A 25,013-nucleotide genomic window follows, 5' to 3' on the forward strand; every position below is an offset into this window, starting at 1 on the left:
ATAATAAATATGATATAATAATGGTAATGATTAATTTAAGAAATATCTTATATTAAATATTTCAGAAAAGTATAATTGCTAACAGCGTATCTACATGTTTTACAGCCGTAAATATTAAGCATAAAAGTTTAAATTAAAGGTTACAAGAAGATGAAATTTAATGGAATTTGAATTAAAAGTTAGAAAAGTAAAACTTGATAAAGTTTTATATAGTTCACTTTTTCTTCTTCAAAGAGATTTCAATTTATTTCTTGTTGTATTTAAACTGATATATTAATTATCTGTATTTTAACTGTTCTAATAATTGCAGCATATGCGGCAGCATATACATATTCCCAAAGCTTAATTTATTGTTAACGTTTAGTTAGTAATATAGATACTCTGTGACTCAGAATCAGTTTTAAATACGTAAACGTCTGGATTGAATAATGCATTTTATGGAAAAGACATCCATGTTCGGTGGTTAAATGGAACTGATTGTTATCAGACCGCTGTAAATCTTCGTTTATGGACGGTGCACGAGAGAACACAGTCAACTCCAGTAATGGATGCTATTAAAAGGCTGGCTCATGTTACTGTAATTAGCTCGAAACATTGATCACATTAAAGCGCTCTTGATTCTTCAAAAAAGATTAGAGTCTGTAACAGTCTAACATTCTTTCATCTATAATTTATTTGAACACCTAAAAGTTTGGACTCTTCCCTTTTGTTAAAAACTACGTAATTTATGGTGTTGAATTAAATAACGAGAAAATTACCTATATCTTTGAACATCGCAAAATAATACTGTTTTGTTTATTATAAATATTGTAATAATGAAATATACTATAAATTATATATGCGTCTATTTAACGCTAAATGTAATATTGCTGTTTTGAGTTTGTTAACATAATCAAAATTGTTTTCTTATTTTGTTTTTCATATACCATATTATGAAATGTATCATATTTAACATGAAATGAAACGTAGATAATATAATTTTATTGATATAACATTTACAAAATATTCCAAATTTTTAATTTAATTTATTACAGTAAATATTAAATATTAATTTATACACAGCTATCGCGTCAAAATTATTTCTAGATCTCATTTTAGATGTACATTATGAAAATAATAATTTATTCCACTTGTAGTTTCATAAACATGAATATATAAATACATTTAATGTATGAATCATGTCACAGGAATGAACACAAATAAATGTTATCCGCATTAATTCCACGCGAATAATCATCTACAAAGAAGATATCTGCAAAATTTATTGCAGTTCTATAAAATACCGTAAGATGCATAAATATAAATTTGTATAACCTTGATAGTTTTCCAATAAAACACGATACTCACATTTTCAGATAATATTACATGTATTGAACAGTTCTCGATAAATCATGCGGAAAAGCAAATAATGTGTACAGAATAAGGCTATAACTTTATTCGTCTGACATATCTCCGAAACTTTCCTAGACAGAAAGTACATACATAGTTCTTATAAGTTATTTATTATCTTCTATGAATACTTTCTGAGAGAAATAATTTTGAATATATCGTTGCATTAATTCAGTAATAAAACATGAATCATTATACAATAATAATAGATCTTTTAAATAAAGAGACTCTTCACAGGGAGAGATAATTAGTCTTTGTACGCTCGAATATGTTCTAAATACACACAAGGTTCCACTAAAATTCAAAATTTTTTGTTGTGTGACGTTGCTTGTTAGCCGCCTGAGTTTCATCATGGTATAGGAAGATGTTCGAAACTGCTTTTTTATTTTTAATTGTCCAACTTACCAATTGAATTCTACTCGTTAGCAACGCACCGATAACAAATAATTCCTCGTTTTAATAGCAAATTACCACAACCCACATACTGTTATCAGTATGTCATTCTAATCCTGATGAAGCTGTCCGCAATGCTGACGAAACGTCAGAACGTGCCCCCAAAGAGAGGACGTGTCCTTACACCACGAATTCTCAATTTTAGTGATCGTGATAATCATCGAATAGGATCATAAGAATTATTTTATAACGAAATATGCTATTTTACAAAAATATCCAGACAGATAAGTAGACGAAAATCACATTTCTTAGCCTCGTTATCTCAAACTATAGATTATGTTAATACGTCGCGAGGATTTTATTTAGCTGCTGAAGTAACTTTTAACTTCTTCGCATACAATATTCTAACTTTATACGATATTCAGTGAAATTTTAATTTAGTAAGGAAAATGTTGGAATACAACGATACTAATCGCATACAGATGAGGTGATTGATCGAACGGATTCTTCCCTTCGTTGCCCAGCGATATCCCCACTAGCGTGCGTTCGTGAGATGTACCGCGGCGGCTGGCGCGTGCATGCTCTTTCGAGAATTCGGCGGAAGAAGCGTAAGGATATGGATGGAACATTGGGCACGTCGAGAAACTACTAGAAGGTTCCGTGGCACATGTGACGCCACACAGACATCTACACAGGTCACACTCATTACTGCATCGAGAGTGGGGTTCAAAACCTTTTCAAGGGCCATGAGTCACTAAGTCAGTCAGTCTGAGAATAACTAGCCAACTATCTACATTCCACAACACACTTTTATTTCCTGTAATAATTGTTTAATAAATATCACATAATATTATTTCAACACAAACATTGTGACTTCCACAGATTATTAATCTTAATTCCGAGATTAAATTCTAACAGGTTATGGGCCCAGACCCAATGTGCTAGTGTTGAAATAAGTTCGTGACTAAAGTAAATATTAAACAATTAACATAAAGTCTTAAAGTAAAGCATAAGTGTATAAGTGTATAAGTGCGGACTATAGCAAATTAACAATGACGGGTAGTGCACGTTTCGAGATTCAAAGACTTAACGGTAGTAATTACGTGACGTGGAGAGATAAACTCGAATTGTTATTGATTAAAGATAAAGTTTGGACAGTGATTAGAGATCCAACTCCAGCACCCGACGAGATGGATCAAAATTGGCTAGATAAAGACGATCAGGCTCGTGCGACAATTGGGTTACTTGTCGAGGATAGTCAGCTTATTCACATTCGGGGCGCAAAATCGGCGAAGCAAGCATGGGAGGCCCTAAAGAACTACCATCAGAGAGCATCATTATCAAATAAAGTATTTCTGCTCAAGGATATATGTCGAATGAACTTAGCTGAAGGCGGAAATTTGGAAAAACACTTAACAGAAATGTTGAACATGTTCGATCAGCTAACAGCATTAGGAAAACCCTTGGATGAGGAGATGTCAGTAGCAATGATTCTACGTAGTCTACCAGAGTCATACAGTCCTCTAATTAGCAGACTGAAAAGTAGACCGGAATCAGATCTCACTATGGAATTCATCAAAGGAAAGCTCATCGGCGAATATAAACGGCGCAGAGGTTCAGGATGGGCAACAGACCAAAATAAAACAGTAATGAAAGTAAGTGATGGTAGTAATATTAATACGAAATGTTTCTTTTGTAAGAAACCCGGGCACATGAAGAAGGATTGCCGTAAATACGCCAAATGGAAAACAAAGAAAGTAAATAAGGTGATGGAATATACATCTGACGAAGAATAGCAAGCTTTTGTGAGTATAGAACATAAGGCATCTGAGAAAATTTCCCAGGAACTTTGCCTTGGAATGAGTAATAAAGATAGAAAACGTACAAATGTATGGATTATTGACTCAGGGCTACGAGCCACATGACGGCAGCCAGAAATTTAGCTTCAATCCAGATGAAAAGGGATTTGTACTTCTAGCAGACGAAGTTAAGGCAGTTCAAGTAAAAGGCAAAGGATCAGGCGTTATAAAGTTCCCAAGTAACGGTAAAGTGATAAACATGCACGTTGACGATGTGTTGTACATGCCTGGACTAAGCTCGAGCTTACTCTCGGTGAAAAAATTAACGAATGACGGCTATAAAGTAAGTTTCGAGAACGACGGTTGCTGTATTATAAAAGATGGAGTAGTAGAAGTGTTCGCTAAAGCCTCAAGTAACTTATATCTACTGCCGACTATCGAAAGTGCGTGTACAATTAAGGAAAGGGAACACAATGAAAACTGTCAACATACCTGGCATAAGCGTTTCGGGCATAGAAACATAGATGCGATAAAGCAATTAGAAAAATGACGAAAAAACCTTTCCCTAAAAAATCAACAACGAGGACGAGTAGTATTCTGGATCTCATACATACAGATGTTTGTGGCCCAATGCAGACTGCAACTCCAGGTATGTTTTAACCATAATTGATGATTTCAGTAGATTCACAAAAATATATCTGATGGAAACAAAACATGAAACCACGAAATATATTAAAGAATTTGTGCAATCAATGAAAAATCAATTAAATAAGATACCTGAAGTAGCAAGATCGGATCGAGGAAGGGAATACGTCAACAACAACCTGAGGAGTTATTTACATAATGAAGGTATAAAGATTCAATATACAGCAGGATACTCACCGCAGCAAAATGGAGTCGCTGAAAGGAAGAATCGTTCATTGATAGAAATGGCTAAATGTATGCTTATTGACGCCGACATGGACAAGAAGTATTGGGGTGAAGCAATACACATAGCCAACTACCTGCAAAATACCCTACCCACGAAACACACAGGTAAGACCCCGTATGAATTATGGTACTCTAAACTACCTGACGTCAAAAATATTCGTTCTTTTGGTACTATGGCATAGGCACATATACCTCAAGAGTGTAGAAGAAAATTAGACGAGAAAGCAGAAAAATTAAGGTTTGTCGGATATTCGGAAGAATCAAAAGCATACATCAAGAACAGACTGTTACTGAAGGTACAGTAAATAAAACTGAGGAAAACAGAAGAGATAACAATAAGAATATTATTGAAGAAAAAGGACCACCCAAAGATGAATCCGAAGACGAAGACAAGGAAAATAAAGTAACGAGTAAAGATATTCAAGGTTCAGAGCCAAGGCGATCAAAAAGATTAAATAAAGGAGTTCCTCCTGATAGTCACATGGGAGTACTAAACATGACAATTAGCCTAGAAGAACATGACAGTAAGATATAAGGCAAGACTCGTCGAAAAATTTTTTCACAAAATTTGGAAAGGATTACGACGAAGTGTTTGCGCCAGTAGTAAGGCATACTACATTCAGAATCGTGCAGACAACAGCAGGAAACAATTTACATGGGCCAACCTGAAGAATACGGGATCAAATGATAGCTGATTCACTAACTAAACCCTAAGTGCAATTAAATTGAATTTTCTGTTACAGAAGTGCAATTTACAGAATCAATGATCAGCGACTAATATCGTTGAGGAAGGGTGTTGGAATACAACGATATTAATCGCATACAGATGAGGTGATTGATCGAACGGATTCTTCCCTTCGTTGCCCAGCGATATCCCCACTAGCGTGCTTTCGTGAGATGTACCGCGGCGGCTGGCGCGTGCATGCTCTTTCGAGAATTCGGCGGAAGAAGCGTAAGGATATGGATGGAACATTGGGCACGTCGAGAAACTACTAGAAGGTTCCGTGGCACATGTGACGCCACACAGACATCTACACAGGTCACACTCATTACTGCATCGAGAGTGGGGTTCAAAACCTTTTCAAGGGCCATGGGTCACTAAGTCAGTCAGTCTGAGAATAACTAGCCAACTATGTATATTCCACAACACACTTATATTTCCTGTAATAATTGTTTAATAAATATCACATAATATTATTTCAACACAAACATTGTGTCTTCCACAGATTATTAATCTTAATTCCGACATTAAATTCTAACAGAAAACCTTGTTATAGGACGTATGGAGATTTTCGTAACTGATCGTATGTCATTTACCATTTCAATTGCTCAATTATAACTATTATGCTACTCTTGCAAGATCTGTTCGTCGTACGAATTCCTCTTAATATCATTGTCCACTTTTATTTCTCATATATGAACAAAGTAAATCTTCGTGTACGATTCTCGTTGAAAAAACCAGGGATTTGTGTATTTCGCAGCGCAAGTTCGAAAGATCATTTAATCAAACCGAACTATCAACTCACCGCTGAAACGTTTGCTCTACGAGTCTGGTGAAATACGCCTGACTCGTGCACGCACCACTGGTCCCAGATATCGCACTTTCATCTTGCTTTTATTTTATTTCGGTTATCGTACACATTCGTGTGTACAGACGGTTGAAAAATTTTATCCTTTTTAAGTACGGATAATGTATCGTGCGACGGATGCAATTCAATTCGAATTTTACGAGGCCGTAAATTCCACTTGTTCGTTGAACTCGGTATCGCTCGTCACATTTTTTACGTTTGAATGGTCTCACGTGTTTCCCAATGTTCTCGCGGTAATTTAATGCGCTCCGGAGCGTTTTGCTAATTTTCATTGCGGGTTGATGAATTAATTAAGATGTCCTATTTGAGACAGTTGGAGAATATACAGGTTGGTCCGTAACTCGTGGCACGAATATGGGCAGGAAGACTCTTTGACGATATATATGGGCTCAAAATCAGATGAAAATGAAAGATAAACGAAATTGCCTCGAAAACATGATTTTTGAGAAAATCGAATTGGAAAAATGACACGAATTTACTTAGTTTCCAGCTGGACAGGAGGGGTAATCGACAGAAAGGTTATTCTACGAAAATAAGTCGAAAATGTAGGATTAAATCTTTTCTACATCTTATAAGTATCGCCCATTTTTTAAACACCCTGTATATCTATCACAGATTGAAATTGTTCAGGAAGTGGTTGAGGTATCGTACATACACTGTAACTAGAGTTAGCGAAACCGCGTCGATATAAAACTTTTATTTCAATTGAATTGGATGATATCGAAATCTTATTATCACTGTACGAGATGAAGAAATATTGCTCTTATATTTGACGTTGCCGGAACTGATGATATAAATATGAAACGTCTTTGTCCGAGTGGAAATGCCTATTACCGTTCCATATCTGAAATAACAATCTAACATAATATAAATCTGTAATAATAATGAAAACAATAACGTAAATCAACTTTTGCAATGCTTCAGAACAGAATACTATACGTATATTCATGTACAACAATCCGACGTACCGATCGATTGCGGAAGAACGTAAAATTTCTCTTAATTTAGAAAGCAGAATTACATTGTTCTATTAGTCAAAAGATATATAAGTTGTGTAATATAATTATTATATTTTATTATATTATTATAATTTATTACATGTTATTTCGATACGTTGGTTTGCAGGTTTAGAGCGTTGCTCAATAGACCGATTTTCGATGGCTCGGTGTTCCTCTTCGTCATTAGCCAATACACCGCCACCACTTCCTTGGGAGACCGGACATGTCTTACATAATGACCCTACGCCTACGTGAGGTATGCACATGGTATTTAATTTACACGCATCCTCTCATATAGTGCACACGACTACAATCTACAACAAGGACAATAAACTTGTTGTAATACAATAATAAAACATAGGAGATAGCAAGACGATGAAGTTATCAAATGACGTAGTATGAAGTCAGACTAATTCAGAATACAAAGTTTCATTTAACTTTGAGTCTCCAGACGATTTCGAGAGTCTGTTAACGAGCTTACTTACTACTCAAAAGTAGAATATCGAATTGACGTTAATGTGTTCGTGCAAATGGTGGTACCAACTGGTTATAGTTTAAGGGTTCCGTTAAACTTCGATCCTCAAGTTGTGGAAATTCTATATTTATGTATGTCGGAGAAAGACCCATGCTAGGGCCGGGGGCGTTTGGTGAGCCTCCTTCGGAGTCGGCCATCATGACCTTATCCCGCGTACTTGAACTCGTATTCCGTGAGCAAGCACTCCAGACGCGACAACCAAAGACGGTGACTACACTCGCGATAATCGAATTGGTATCCCTATGTCCCTAACGAATCCGCGACCAACGGGATGCACTTACTCGGATCAGAAGGCGCGACTACCTTCGTAGGCGAGCTCTCCAGAATGAATGAATCTCGTCTCCATCATGCCACCGAGGGCAACTCTGATGCGGGTGTCTCCCAGGACACGAAATCATCGGACCCGTCCAGGATAGCCCTCGTTCTCGAAGTGAGGGAAGTTGACGTCGCTGTCTATTGGTCAACTTGAGACAAAGACTACTTGTCCGTTAGAAGCATCTTAATTACCAAAAAAACCCAGGTTTTATAGCCGGTCCTAGGCTAACTGGACTTGTGCTGTGTACGTGCCTCAATATCTAATATTCCTTGTCCGAAGGAACCGTTAGCGTGTTTTACTGCCGGGTACCTCTATGGGTATCCTTTTAATGAGGGTCATACTATCGCTCCATGCCCTTTTTTCTAAATCGCACGCCCGTCCCGTTGGCCGCGGCTACGTCCGGCGACGGATGGTCGCCTTGGGTCTAGGCTTTACTATCGCAAACCAAATACGACTAGATCGAGTAACAGTACTTTATTTAATTACTTTCGTTACATGTTCATAGCTTTTTCCGAGGTTCCGGCGAGGGTTCCGGTGTCCTTTTCGTCTCCGACATGTATATTACATCGCGTGAGATGGTCTGTGCGACGTTCTTCATTGTCTGACCATCAAGGCCCAAGCACCATTAGACAGACCCTCAATACACCTAAGGCCCCACCATAAACCAAATCTCATTAGCTTGCAGGTACCTTTAATCCTGCAAGTATTGTCGGTTATTGTATTACCCTCACTTTTCTAACGAAAAGTGTGAGCAACGAATCCGCGTTTTTCGTTCAATGCACACACCCATACCGAGCTTTCCTCCGTAATCACATAAGAACGAAATTCACTTCTTCTGCGACATTAGGAGGGTCAACTCAACTTCTTCTACTTGCGCTCTAGACTCGTTCCACAGTAACATTCAAGTAACAGTTAAAGCTCATCAGTCAGTCTACATCAACTCGAGTCAATGGACAGTGCAAGGAACAGCAAGAGTCAGAAGTCAAGCAGAATCTACAAGTCGAAGACAGTCAATCGACAGAAGATACATCATCACCGTCGTCGACACGAAAGGACTCTCAGGTCGTACTCGTTCTTAGTTGTCATTTCACATACGCAATCTTGTATTACATTGAAGTTGTTGGATTAGTCAAATATGTAGTAACCTGTTAATAGCAGTGTTATATTCAATCAACCACCCTTATTATCCCACAAGAAATAAGGGATCCAACGATTCGTGGCGTCGATTAGTCAAATCGTAACGGGAATTTACGACTCCCGTTGACGCGCTTCTTCGAGATCGCGTCTCCCCGTGGACGTACGAAAGTACATGTGGTGAGTACATACTGGTGAATGCGGAATCTAAGAAAGATATCGAACAGATCCTCTTGTAGTTTGAGACCTGTATAGAGTGTATCGTTTAACGAAACTCCGATGTTGCTCGCCGCCGATCCGACGGATACGACACGGAGTTTGGTTGTTTCGCTCGATGCCTTGATTACGCCGTGGTGTGGTAGATAATACCCGCTATCGTCGGCGTTGTCGGTACTGATTCTTGACATGTGTCCCCTATTCAGGTAATCTTGTAATACCGCTCGATAGTCGCCTTTAAAGCGTTTGTCGCGTTGGAATCGGCGGTTGAGTGATACGAGTCGTTCCATCGCTAGCGCTTTGGAAGATCGAAGCGATGGGAGCTGGTCGTTAAATGGGAGGGCGACGATGTCCTTCGCTGGTGCGTCGAACGTGAGCTTTAAAGTGTTCTTCGCATCGTCGATCTGCTTCTCAGATGTGTTGAATCGGAGGTCTTTCCCAAAACCGCGTGAGGTCTGCTTGCAGAGCCGTTGTGGATGCGTAGAATGTGTTTGTCGCGGTTTGGGAAGTTGGACTTCCCCCGATTACTCAGCCGAATCGTGTTTTTTGTAAACGCAGTTCCAGCTCGTCCGGTTGCGTCAGATTAATTAATCCGACGCACATCGACGCAAGTGTTGCACCCGAGCTTAATAAGGCATCGATCGGGGCTGGCAAATGAAATCGTGGATCGGCTAGCTTGATATTTCTGGGTATATGAAGTGTCAAGCGATCGATGTGTTGGCTTGGGATCAGGGTCGATATGGCCGGGATGATGAGGAACGTTAATGTGCGTTCGTATTTGCCGTCAGTGGAAGTAATCGTTGTCGTTATGTATCGCCTTGATGTCGTCGTTAATGTATCGAGAACTCCAATTGGGACCGAACACTTCTTTTGCTTTCATCCAAGGGAATTTTCCAGCTCTTCCGTAATGAAGTTCATGCTGGATCCGGTGTCGAGCAGGACTCGGCAACGGATCGGTTGCTGTTTGTCGGTCAGCATGTGGACTTGGGCTGTGATCACTAGATCATTACCTCGGAGGCTATTGGTCTGGTGTTTTCGGTCTTCACTGGAGTTCTGGATTGTTGGCGTCACTTCTTATGTGTCCGTCTCGGACTGACGGGTGAACTTGGAAGCGAGTTCGTTCGTGGTGTCCACGATTTGCGCGTTCAAGCGGTTTTCCGACTGCTTGTAGTTGACGTGGATGATGCTGATCTTCTGCTTGACGAGGAGGGACTTCAATTTGAAGTGGAGGAATTCGACTTTGATTGTTGTTGCCCGTGTTCCGCTGGATAGGGTCGGATCGGTAGTGGGAAGATCTTCTTTGCATCTCGGTCCAAGATGCACGGTTCCGCGTGAATTGTTGCCGTCCATAGATGCTGATACAGACGACGATGATACAGACTACGAGGTAGACAACGTGCCCTCAACGCCATCAATTTTCCTTGGCGGTTACGGCCACCAAGCCGTATCGTCGTCTGTATCAGCATCTACGGACGGCAACAATTCACGTGGAACCGTGCATCTTGGACCGAGATGCAAAGAAGATCTTCCCACTACCGATCCGACCCTATCCAGCGGAACACGGGCAACAACAATCAAAGTCGAATTCCTCCACTTCAAATTGAAGTCCCTCCTCGTCAAGCAGAAGATCAGCATCATCCACGTCAACTACAAGCAGTCGGAAAACCGCTTGAACGCGCAAATCGTGGACACCACGAACGAACTCGCTTCCAAGTTCACCCGTCAGTCCGAGACGGACACATAAGAAGTGACGCCAACAATCCAGAACTCCAGTGAAGACCGAAAACACCAGACCAATAGCCTCCGAGGTAATGATCTAGTGATCACAGCCCAAGTCCACATGCTGACCGACAAACAGCAACCGATCCGTTGCCGAGTCCTGCTCGACACCGGATCCAGCATGAACTTCATTACGGAAGAGCTGGAAAATTCCCTTGGATGAAAGCAAAAGAAGTGTTCGGTCCCAATTGGAGTTCTCGATACATTAACGACGACATCAAGGCGATACATAACGACAACGATTACTTCCACTGACGGCAAATACGAACGCACATTAACGTTCCTCATCATCCCGGCCATATCGACCCTGATCCCAAGCCAACACATCGATCGCTCGACACTTGATATACCCAGAAATATCAAGCTAGCCGATCCACGATTTCATTTGCCAGCCCCGATCGATGCCTTATTAAGCTCGGGTGCAACACTTGCGTCGATGTGCGTCGGACTAATTAATCTGACGCAACCGGACGAGCTGGGACTGCGTTTACAAAAAACACGATTCGGCTGAGTAATCGGGGGAAGTCCAACTTCCCAAACCGCGACAAACACATTCTACGCATCCACAACGGCTCTGCAAGCAGACCTCACGCGGTTTTGGGAAAGACCTCCGATTCAACACATCTGAGAAGCAGATCGACGATGCGAAGAACACTTTAGAGCTCACGTTCGACGCACCAGCGAAGGACATCGTCGCCCTCCCATTTAACGACCAGCTCCCATCGCTTCGATCCTCCAAAGCGCTAGCGATGGAACGACTCGTATCACTCAACCGCCGATTCCAACGCGACAAACGCTTTAAAGGCGACTATCGAGCGGTATTACAAGATTACCTGAATAGGGGACACATGTCAAGAATCAGTACCGACAACGCCGACGATAGCGGGTATTATCTACCACACCACGGCGTAATCAAGGCATCGAGCGAAACAACCAAACTCCGTGTCGTATTCGACGTATCGGCGGCGAGCAACACCGGCGTTTCGTTAAACGATACGCTCTATACAGGTCTCAAACTACAAGAGGATCTGTTCGATATCTTTCTTAGATTCCGCATTCACCAGTATGTACTCACCACATGTACTTTCGTACGTCCACGGGGAGACGCGATCTCGAAGAAGCGCGTCAACGGGAGTCGTAAATTCCCGTTACGATTTGACTAATCGACGCCACGAATCGTTGGATCCCTTATTTCTTGTGGGATAATAAGGGTGGTTGATTGAATATAACACTGCTATTAACAGGTTACTACATATTTGACTAATCCAACAACTTCAATGTAATACAAGATTGCGTATGTGAAATGACAACTAAGAACGAGTACGACCTGAGAGTCCTTTCGTGTCGACGACGGTGATGATGTATCTTCTGTCGATTGACTGTCTTCGACTTGTAGATTCTGCTTGACTTTTGACTCTTGCTTTTCCTTGCACTGTCCTTTAACTTGAGTTGATGTAGACTGACTGATGAGCTTTAACTGTTACTTGAATGTTACTGTGGAACGAGTCTAGAGCGCAAGTAGAGGAAGTTGAGTTAACCCTCCTGATATCGTAGAAGAAGTGAATTTCGTTCCTATGTGATTACGACGGAGAGCTCGGTATGGGTGTGTCCTTTGAACGAAGAACTATATGTAACAATAAAGTTCGTTAAAAACACGAAGGAAATCAATCTCAGGATAAGGTAGGTTTTAAGTAAATGTTTCAATGAAATATTTACTTAAAAAACAAGAAATACTAAAAAATAAATGGCAAATAAATATTTAAAAAGTATCGGTAACAGTTTTTCTGCAAACTCGTCAACTTTTCGATCGAAAGAAAAATAGGATTGAATAAGAGAAACTGGATTGAAGGAACGCAACAGGGTTAAACTCAACATATGCAGTGTGGAAAAGTGTTCTATTATATCAATTTGCCTCTGAAACAGTTCACTCTGTTACTCGCTATACGCTAAAATTATTTCTATGAGAACGTTGTATCTCAGTAGAATGTTACGATTAATTAGAATTTTATATTTGCAGTTAGGGATGCCGCCACGCAGACGGAGGACATAGGATCTCCAACGCATGCTAGTTAGTATAGCGTGGCGGCAGAATGGCACCCCGTGATTCACTACGCTGGAATTGAACAGTCATCCCATCGCCAATATTTCCGAAATAACTCGTCTTCGTCGATAATGGAATATTCGTTGCAGGAAGAAAGGTTGCGGCACGAACACTCTGCGCAAATCCGACGTAATCGCCGATATTATTTGGAAAATACGCGCTTCAAAAGCGTGCCGGATTTGATTCGAGACCTCGAATCCAGTTGACGTATTTATCTGAAATACTAAACACGTTATCGAAGATAGGCATAACGTGCGATAAATAACGATACAGAATTGATGTTCGTCGACGAACACAGTACGATTTCCTACTAATCAAAGATTTAAGACTTTTTATTATAGATTAACGATATTTAACCGAAAGATGCAAGGCGTACTGTCTTGGAAGTTAAGAATACGATTTTTCATAATTTGAATTAAAATGTAAGTACATGTCTGTAGTATTAAAATATAAAATATAGTAATAAACTTAAGCGAATTATATAAAATTATTATATAGTTTCAATGCTTCTCTATGATTTCAGAGTAAAAGCAAAAGATTTCTTGGTATCACTAACAATTAGTGTTCATTAATAATTAGTGCATCATTAACGATTGTCTGTTATACGGTATCGTTTCAATTTAAAGGCATTTCGCTGAAATATATGCCTGTAATTTTTTGCCGAAATACCATATATTTATAATAACCGCACAAATTATAGGTATAAAATAGTATTTAAGAAGTTGCAATAATTACTATGTTTAATTTACCTGTTATAATGTTTCTCTTCTTTTTTAAACTATACTGTTATGATAATTGAATAAAGCAATTGTTTTAGAAAAGTTTATCAAATATGGAGCAACTTAAATGGGATATTTATGTAGATAGGTATATATAGCCTTATACTAATTTGATTGATATTTACCATATTTGTTAAGTTTGTTTACTGTTATATGTCTTAATATTGGATCATGTGTAACATTTCTTTAGAAATATTAAAATTTAACTTTTCCTGGAGTACTAACAGTATTCTATTGTACTACACATTATATTATATATTTTAAATCTGGTACAATAATACAGATATATTTTCTCCACATATTGTCGTGGTTATTAAAATCATTATAGTTATTGTTGTCGTTACTGTTGTTACTATTACTATGCATCGTGCGGCAATAAATTGTAATCTTCTGACCATTTGTGAATAGAGTGTGTTTTCAACGCATAGAAGTAGCCATTCGTGTGAACAAAATTTGACTACATAAAAGACAAAAAAGTGATAAGAATTAAATAAAGAAAATGGCAGATATGAATACTTTACAATTGTTATATCATTTACAAAATAGACGATTCAGGGACTGTAATATAAGCTTGAGAAATTGTTATTAATAAACGTCTCTTCACAAAACAAAATTCCTAGATCATAAACATAACCGTATGATGTTGGATAGAAACATAATAGTATCTCTGTGTACGTCAATATTATATCCAGCAACGCAACGCTGTATACTGTATAAGTATTTTATAAGCAAATGAAGAGTGATGAGAAGAAACTATCATAAAATTGCAAAATTGCACATAGACACAGTTTAGTGTTTGGTTGACAGATACGCTATAACTAAATAAAGAAGATCGATGTAATGTAGTTCTGTTTTTAGTTTTAATTATCGTATAAATTTATATGAAACAAATGGGGAAATCTTATTGACCGGACATCTTGTACATTTTGCATTATTTCTAATTTCTAGTACAAGAGTTTATTTTTATCTGAATATTATATTGAACAATTAATAGGTAAACTTACTAAAGATATTCACTTGAACTCCAGATTAACTTGGAAATTTACTATAATATTTCCTGTAGGTATTTATAAAAGTAACTATAAATACTTGTTGTTGTAACACAAGTTGTACACGTAGTAAAGTAGAAATCGTACCATGTTGTACAATATTACACTAATTATATACATTTTTAATAACCTTTTTTCAACTTTAAATTCATTTGCAACATAATATTTGTAGATTATATATACATAAATGTCAATATATGTACATGTATACATGTACGCTATTTAGCAATGTATTCCGAATGCGTTATGATAATGCAAAATTTAATACATCGTACGATGGTCAACTTTTTCATTAAGTTTCTAAGCTGTTTGTGAGTGTTAGTATTTTTATACTAAACGTAACACGTGTTTAGTGCTTATAATGTAACACTTTTATATAAGTTTCGTTCACACTAACCAGATTGATCCAGTTATTTGAGTTTGTTTGAATTTATGAAAGTCAAGTTATAATTTGAAGTTACTTTGTTTCGGTTGTTTGCTCAAATTACTGAAATTGCAATTGGTACTCCCTTCAAAGAGAGCAACTTGCAACTTAAAGTACTCAAGGAACTTGTTCTCAAAACTTGAAGGGATGTTTTAAGTCATATTAATAAGATAACAAATTTGTAGTAACGTGTCTGAAATTACTAAGTTATAAATAAATTGAATTCGAGTAACTTGGCTAGTCTACACGAGACTTTAGATCGATATTATATCTCATTATTTATTTCTTCATTTCAATATGTACCATACAACGCATTTGTTCATAAATTTTATTATGTACCGCGTGGATGCAACATTACTCTCTCTTTATTCGTTAAACAATTACCGATAACTGCTTGATTCTACGTACAATACAAATGGAGAACGTAACAGCTACCGCATTTAATTGGGAATATTTTACTGAACAAAATATTGCAAGAAAAATAACCGTACGATGTACATTAATCTTCCAATATGCTACGATACATCAACGTATGTAAGGTTGAATTGGTGTTGTTAATGTTGAGAGATGATAAGAGCGAAACACTGCCTGTTGGCTTGCCAACAACGTGAAAGCTCCTGTATACCGATGAAATGAAACATTTGACGTTGCCTCGAGCACAAATAGCTCCTTATCAAATAGGGCACAAATCATTTTTGTATCAAATAAGCGAACGCGTATCAATTTTAAGTACTCAGAACTTAGTGTAGGAACGACTAGAGAAACGCTAAAATGCCAGTTAGATAAAACATTTCTAATAGCGGGAATAATGATTTTTTAGTCATCAATTTACTAAAATGATTGCCTTAACCAAAGGAATTTTTTGTGTATTGGTAACAGAGACATATTACATTGTAACCGATCTATACCGAGGAAGAAATTTAATTACATTTCTTAGATTTTTATTTTGGTTTTAGAACTTTTTAAATTCGACGAAAACATAATTTGTTTTACTCATAATTTGTGATACTCTTAATTTATTTTAATAAAACATATTGTAGTATTTTCAATTTAAAAGCAGATTTATTATTTTAGCTTTCATTAAATTATTGCATTTTGTACTCTCTTATTTTATTTATTATAGTACTATTTATTATCATCTAAATATTAATTATTTATTCATTCATATACATATTTATAATAACATATTATTATTATTATTATTATATCAAAAATATTGGCATTACGTTAAAGTAGCGTTTTATCTGTAAATTGTTATGCAATTGGAATATAACAGCTATGACTTCCTCAATATAAATTGATGAGATTGTCAAGTGAACGCATGCGATTGTTGACTAACATGTATGAATACATGTGCGTAACTTGTACAAATATAATTATATATGCTATGATTTTTCTTATAGTAATAATAAGAAAATTTCTAACAGTTATATAATAACAAAGAAAAAATGATTGCAAGGCGATAAATACTTTCATTGTCAGTATTATATGATATACACTGCACTATTGTTCACGAGTTTTATGACGTTGAATCATGCGAGAAGTGAAAAAAATAATATTTCACACAAAAATAAATGAAAAATGACAAGAAACAGTAAAATAGATTGTTGATATATAATATAATTCTTGGAATATGTATAAAGATGAATAAATTATCATTAACTGTATTCATCGTTCTCTATTTATTGATAGTATTTTATTTCGTGTTTTATAAAATTTCATAAATCCATTTTGTTTTTATTTAGTACTTAAATAACATTGCCTTATCCTGAAATCTTTCATAGCAATAATGTCTACCCATTTGATAATTTTATTAAAAATTTTCTAAACGTGTATGTAATTAAACTTATGGATAATAGTGCAAGTATATAGCAGATACATTATCGACTATTATAATAATATATTATATATATTATATATATTATTATATATATTGCCGGAATAACATTGATTAGAATTAATAAATTCAATGGAACTAAATTAATTTTGACGAAGGATAAAATGGTCGACCGACAAATATTAGCTACTAAATTATTTTCGCTTGAATATTACATAGAGATATTGTTCAAACGCCTATTAACACTTATTTCGTATTGTGTGATAAATATTAACGTCCCGTAATTATAATATTTCATTAGATACTCACGAAACATACTCATGTACTGAAGAGTAAAGGAATATTTTTTCCAACATTATATTAAATTATGTGTGATTTTCAACAAGTTTCAACGTATGGGTTGAAGGAGACTGTTTTCAGTACGATTACAGATTGTATGAATTATACAATATATATAGAAAGTATTTCAACATCTACTTTTTATTGCAATGTCGTAACTTGAAGCGAATATTGGTACTTTTAAACATAGATGATAATTCTTTATTTTATCTCATATAATTAAATATCTCATTAAGTGTAAATATGGAAGTATATTGTTTAATTGTTTAAAATATACGAAATTCCACGATATATAAGTAGTAGAAAGACTTAAAACATTTATAAAATCGATACATTAAATTGATGTATATAAATGAATGAATGAATAGTAGATACTCTGTTTCTGTTCATAAAGTTTCATAAAGTCTAAATGGGTATTTCATATTTTGTTATATGTGGATATAACAAAATTCTGGATTTCGACAATTATTATCCTATTATTAATAGATACATTGTATGTGAATATTTAATATTGGGGACAAAATATTAAGTATTTTTTTGGTGATTGACTGCAATTAGTTTATTCGTAAGATCACAGATGAACAAATATTTGTTTAACTACCAAGCTTCACTCTTATGTACTAATATTTGCATTGGACGCATAACTTATAACAAAAATCGATGATGTATAAATACTTTTTATATTCACTGTATATATATATTCATGAGAAATATGTATTTGTCAATAAACAATCAATTAGTATGTTATGTCGATGAGTCGAGTTGTACATACATTTATAATATTATAAAATATATACATATATATATATATATATATATATATATATATAGAATAATAAGAAAATTATGTATAAGGAGTTTATGAATTCTAATAAGTATTTGCATGATACAATTAAGAAAACAGTAAATATTTGATTGTATTATTTGACACCTTTTTCCTTAATTAATATCCAGATTGTTAAGCAAATAGTTATGACTTTTTTGGCTTTTACATAACGTTCAAGAAATATAAAGTAATGCAACATCGAGTTACTTGGCATTGTTATTAATGTTGTTTAAAGGATAGTAATTATTTCGAATACGAGCTTTTCTTGATATGATTTTTATTTAAATAATAGTACAAATTTTCACGCATAGGTCCATTATGATTTGGTTGACTGACTTTTTAAAACTGTTTAACTTTTCATGACTCGTATTTAACGAAATTGAAAAGTATGAAGAATTTATAATAAAATACATACTGATGAATTTCAGAATTAATGATCTAACCATGTTTTCACTAAAACGATAAACAAATAATAATATATCATTATTAGAACTACATTACATAATTCTTTAGTGATGATTCGATAGGATATTATACTCTATGATGGAATAATATTCCAAGATAAAAATAGTATAAAATACACAGTAGAAAAGTACAAATAGAAGGGACATTTGTAATCCATGTAACGCATTGAACGAATAAACTCATATATTGGTTCACATTTGAGATCGGATTTAATTAATTAGTTTTAAAATATTCGTGTCATATTAAAATTTTTTATGAACGAATTTTTTATAAGTCCCTTTTTTGTAATTAAATTACAATTCGATTTGATGATATACAAACAGTAAGAATCCTTATATAACAATAATATAGGAAACAATATTGAATCCCAATAAACATACACGTTATTTCCTTATAATCATGGCACACTTACATAATGATAGGCTTAAATCAATGAAATTATATTATAGTACATTCGATGCAACATGTAAAATAATACATAAATTTTATAACATGTAAATTTGAAAAGGAAGACACTTTAAAAAAGAGACACAGGACAAACTAAAATATAAATCAATTTTCTGAATAATATTGTCTTTTGCTTCTATCATAAAGGTACATTTTCTACGCGTCTCATCGTACATACAATGTTACGTGCTTTGATTTCTACTGCTGCTTAGAATCCTTTATGACATAATTCGTTTACCCTTTCTCATTATCTTCTACGTTATCATAATTTCTATCGTAGCTTCTTACTTGACCGTAAAATTTCGTTTTGTGCGAAATATTTTTCTTTTCTGTTTCCTGTCTTCTAAACAGACACGTATTTCACACAGAAGGTAAGAACGTTTTCGTAATCTGAAAATAGAGTGGCGCATTTACAATTAAAGCGGTTGATCGCAGAGGATAAATGTGATAAGTCTATTTTTGCAGATTTCCTCCCCAAAATAATAAAATAATTGATAGAATTGATATCATCCAATAATACTTTGTACAAAATTAATGACATTTCCAATATTACAACAATCGATATGTCCTTTCAGCAGGATAAACAAAATACAAATTTAATTCAAGAATCAAATTTAAAAATGTCCTTCGTAACTCAAACTGTTACTTTATTTTACACGTACAAATGAAATGGTTTTATTATTTTAAGATTGCTATTGTACTAAAAAGACAAGAAACTAAAAAAATGTAACTTATACATATATCACGTTCTTCCCCTGTACTTTTCTTTTGTCGCATACAACAATCTACTTTTATATTAGATAATCAGATAAAGATTTTACAGTGGTATTTCTAACTTTTAATAAATTTTATGGTACATATATCTTATAGGTCCTGTGAACGCTCTCATACGCAGTATATGCTTTCACATTCTTTCATAATAATTATTAATTGGGCCTTGTAATGTTATTAAAATGCATTTAGTCTCGTTCTGCATTATTTGTATAATATTCCGCACTTAACATTCATTATGTTAGAAAAGCGTAAATTTGTTATTCAGTCGTTAGGTGTCGTTATTATACACCGAACAACGGTACTATTTTCTTAACACACAATATCGTTTAATTTAATTCTTTCATAGCGATATTTTATTTGATAGCTTTAAGGATGCAATTTTTAATAACAGAAAGAGCTCTATCCTTTCTTGCCTTTCATTAAAAACGATGAACATTTTCGTACATTTTCTCAATTAACTAGTTACAATCGATTCATTATTAACAATATTTATTTACGGAAGTTAACTAAATGATCATACCTGAGTTAAATTTTTATTCAAAGAATTTTGCTGGAGAAAAAGAAATAGTAAAAGTTCTTTTTCAATTTGAAAATGAATTTATTCTACAGAATAAATATACAGAATACGTTTTTTTCAAATTAAACATCGATATGAAAGAATTAATATGATGATCTTAAAAATTCGGCAAAAAGTAATAAGCTAAATAATTTCACAATTATGTTACAAATTGTTAAATACATCAATTTTATTACATTAATTTCTGAAATTATCGTTACTTGCTTTGGAATGTATAGGAAAACAATCACTAAGTTTCACCACATTAATACTGCCACAACTGCAGCTCCGAGAAAAATAATTTGATAGATAAGTACACTTTGCATAATCTCTTCTGTAAACTGTGAGAGCTTTTAACGTGATGAAGCAATATTTTTTTATATCTACAAGTATATTAACTTTCTAAGTCTTTTGTAATTAATTATTTAATAATTTACATGTTATTAATTGTTCTGAACTTGAAATCTTTTGCAGTGGAATGTTAAAATTTCTTTGTAACGTGTACAAAATGTTCATGTTTCATGCATAGATATAATATAAAGAAACAATTCGCATAATTGTTTTCTCGTGAATATATATTCTGTCATGTTCATAAAAATTCTTCTGTTTTCTTATTTATTAAATACGTAGTCGTAAAATATTTACAGCTTACTCTCTAGCGCTTATTTCTTAGAAATGTCATTTACGTTTATTGATATTTTTATAAACGCACAGCACTTTCAGAACAACCTACCGCGAGATGTTCCTATTTCTTGCTGAATTCTCCCAATACCTTTCCTATACTTAAGGATATGATATTTATTATAATCTAACTATAAAAACAAAACTCGTATCATCTCTCTTTAATTGTATAAAAATTAAATTCGTTTTTCAGTATCGCCCAATTCTTTAGGTATTTCAAATGCTATAAAACGAATTCAAATGCAGGAATAGAAAATAAACAACAAATATACAGATATGTATGTATAATACTAATTATCAAATTTGAAATTTATATTAGAAGTTCGATGTTAAACAACGTATCTTTGCTTTGTAATAACACTTTGTAATAACATGTCTAAGCTTTGTAATTACAGTTAAACGTTTTTATAATTTGTAACTGAAATTATTTCCGAGGTAACAATAAGAAATTATAGCAAGGAGTTTATCGTTTAACCCTTATTCACTTTCTGATGTAAAATGTACTACAATTGCATGGTTTTTACACAAAAAATGGTTAAATAAGAGAGTAAAAAATATTCCGTGATGAATTTTATATTGTAGCATTAATTAATACTACAAAGTACATAAAATATATAAATGTATCAAAACTTAGATATTTTAAGAAATACAACTGTGTATGTATATTACAAGCTTTTAGAAATGATTGAATGTTACCATACAACAACAGTCATTTTATCTCATAAAAAATTGGTTAAAATTCAATTTATGTAACTCTGCATCCATAAAAAAGACTATGGTCGCTATATTATACTTGTACTTCTAAATTAACAATAAAATATAATTCTTGCGAGTACATAAAAGATGAATAAGGGTTACCAAGATATTTTACACATATTACTAAATAATAACATAACTAAAACTGTTATATAAATGAAAACAGGTAATATATTGGCACTTATACAGATATTTTGATACTTTCAAATGTAATCATTCGTCTCTATTTAGTACTAACTGACATTGAATGACTGTTATTAACAATTCATAAAAGAAGCAAAATTCCTAGATACTACACAGTACATTCAATGTGAAAAACCGTGATGTTCGTAGAAAAAGACGATAACAAAATGGGCGGCATAATTATCGTAAGTAATTATATATGTATAGGATGATCCACTTTTATCTCTATGTGATTTTATCTCAGAATGTATGTTAAATCGAGAGCAATTTTGTAGACTTTAAGATCTTAAAGGATTTCTATTATCAGTTATTTAATAAAGAAAAAGAACAACGTGATAAAATACATTTAATTATATGAACATTTTTAGAAGTCAAAAGTAATTAACTATACCAAAACTCTAATAAATTCGGAGCCTAATATATGCAACTACACTGTCTAAAATACAGTAGGTCATAGTTGGAGGTATTTAATTTTCCTTGATATTATGTGACTCAAAAGAAACATTGTACTTTATGAAAGCAAAAATAACATTATACATTTCCATACTTTTGTACTTAATGAATAAACATATAAATCTTATATTCCTAAAATTCTACGAAGAGTAAATGAGAACAATAAGATTAAATGTTGAAAAGAGTTGGTTGATATCATATAAAATTGAAGTAATGTTCTTGAATGATCATCTTATCTGTAGAGTCACATCTATCTTATGCTCTCACTTCCTTATATTGTTGCTTTTCATGTTAAAAATTATAGGTTTTGTTAACTCTTGAAATCCTTCATTTCCTTGCAATTCAACATATTTTCTGGAATAAACAGACACATCAAAAATAGATCAGCCTTTATATATTTATTACTATTGGCACTTAAAAAAATGCCTTGTCAAAATTTATCACTGTAATTATAAATACATTTGCCATAAATGTAAAATACGAAATACCGTGAACATTAACCGTACGCGCGTGTCGAACCTCTAAATTCGTACTTCTATATATTTTTATACGTCCAGAAATATAAAAATTATCGAGGAAATATTTCTTTTTACAATAAACTATTAAAATAGAATTGTCACCTCGGTTGATATTCGTATTATGAAACTATTACTTGGTTCCAAACATACTTCTATGTCGTTAAGCAAACACTTCGCATTTCGTAATTAAGAAGCGCTTTTTACACGACATTCTGATAGTACGTTATTATAATTCCTCGGTCTAATTCTAATATTGATAAAAATATTACCTAGATCAGATGACACATCATCTAAAAACAAAGAAGTAAATTGAAACAACAAATGTTGAGAAATTTGTAAGTGTCCCTGCGGACGCACAATGCAAAGTGTCTCTGTGATAATACGTCGCAGGTGGATGTTCATCTCCTGGCTTACAGTATTCGTGTTTTTCTTTCAGTTCCGCCTGTAAAAAAGAGACACATGAGGTATATACATATATTTAGTATCTCTTTTAGTTGTAGGAAAGAATTGCTATACTTAAGGGATTAAGTATAATTGTTAAGGACGGTAACTGGGATGGTAAATTTTACTATACCAGGAATGATTGGGACCAGGAATATGTTTATTAAACATTCCCCATTTAGAATGGGAAACCTCCCATTTAGAACCTCAAATCATTTTGTAAAATTTCGTTTGTTCGTAGAACATCTTGCATAAGTAAATTAAAAAAAAATTATTTTCGCTAATTTGTAAAATATATTTTGAGTTTAGGTGCGTAATATACAGGGTGGTTGGTAACTGGTGGTACAAGCAGAAAAGGGGTGATTCTACGCGAAAAAAGAAGTCGAAAATATAGAATAAAAATTTTTTTTTTAATCTTTTTTTTTTTAATTTTTCCATCGAGACAACGATCTACAGTGAAATCCGTTATAACGTACCGCACGCGTACCGAGCGAAAATTCAAAGTCAATCTTCTCGAAAATAAAGCCTCAAACGAAAAATTTTTATTCTACATTTTCGACTTCTTTTTTCGCGTAGAATCACCCCCTTTCTGCTTATACCACCAGTTACCAACCACCCTGTATATTTCATCTGACATAATATTCTTTCTTACCTGACAGATATCTTTACATGGAGGACAAATTAGAGCTCCTTTATGAAGCCAACCATTTTGTATTATTCTGATAGTTATTTCTTGACCAGCATGATAACACGTGTATGTGTAATTTGCAACCTGTACAATAAAATATGTTGGAGAGGATATAATTTATCGATCTTATAGTGTTAAATATTGTCACGAATATTTAACAGCCACAGTATAAAAAGTTAAAGCCAAGTGTATCGCGACAGAAAATTCGAAAGACCATCGATCTTTATGATAGCTTATGATGGTGGCGGATATGAGCGGCTGGCGTATGTTAATAACAATATATAACACAAAATAAAAGTAGGTTTATGTCACTGACCATTATATGTAATCTACCAGCTTCACATTTATACTGATAACATCCGGAACCCCAATGCTGCCATTGCCGAGCTTGTTTGCAAGCCCTTTCTTCCCACATTTGGTTTGTATGATCGAAGCATCTTGAATGTGAGCCATACTTTTCCAGAGCAAAGTTTTTGTCTGGATCTGTTCAGAATTAATTCAATTAATAAAATTAATATATTCTACTATATACTATACCATTTATGTATATTATTTATGAATACTATTTATTCAACGTTACGTTATGAAAATTAACAACAAGCAGAACGTTTTAAAACG

General features: G+C 34.2%; 2 protein-coding genes across 11 annotated transcripts in view; one reads left to right on the forward strand and one right to left on the reverse strand.

The window, feature by feature from the left end:
* The window catches only part of LOC138182565 (trace amine-associated receptor 9), a 101,486-nt gene extending 87,885 nt beyond the window's left edge, over positions 1-13,601 (forward strand). For all 9 annotated transcript variants that reach the window (XM_069118556.1, XM_069118558.1, XM_069118560.1 and 6 more), the window contains 2 exons: positions 7,226-7,354; positions 13,096-13,601. In XM_069118556.1, the coding sequence (XP_068974657.1) occupies positions 7,226-7,353 (128 nt within the window). In that variant the 3' untranslated portion in view covers position 7,354; positions 13,096-13,601. The remainder of the gene's footprint in view (positions 1-7,225; positions 7,355-13,095) is intronic.
* A 5,092-nt stretch (positions 13,602-18,693) lies between these two features.
* Invadolysin (leishmanolysin-like peptidase, invadolysin) overlaps positions 18,694-25,013 on the reverse strand; it is a 217,232-nt gene continuing 210,912 nt past the window's right edge. For both annotated transcript variants that reach the window (XM_069118548.1, XM_069118549.1), the window contains 3 exons: positions 24,712-24,878; positions 24,360-24,479; positions 18,694-23,708 (listed from right to left, as the gene is read on the reverse strand). In XM_069118548.1, the coding sequence (XP_068974649.1) occupies positions 23,553-23,708; positions 24,360-24,479; positions 24,712-24,878 (443 nt within the window). In that variant the 3' untranslated portion in view covers positions 18,694-23,552. The remainder of the gene's footprint in view (positions 23,709-24,359; positions 24,480-24,711; positions 24,879-25,013) is intronic.

This window comes from Bombus flavifrons, chromosome 8, assembly GCF_040668555.2.
Source record: "Bombus flavifrons isolate JBK064 chromosome 8, iyBomFlav1_principal, whole genome shotgun sequence".
NCBI lineage: Eukaryota > Metazoa > Arthropoda > Insecta > Hymenoptera > Apidae > Bombus > Bombus flavifrons.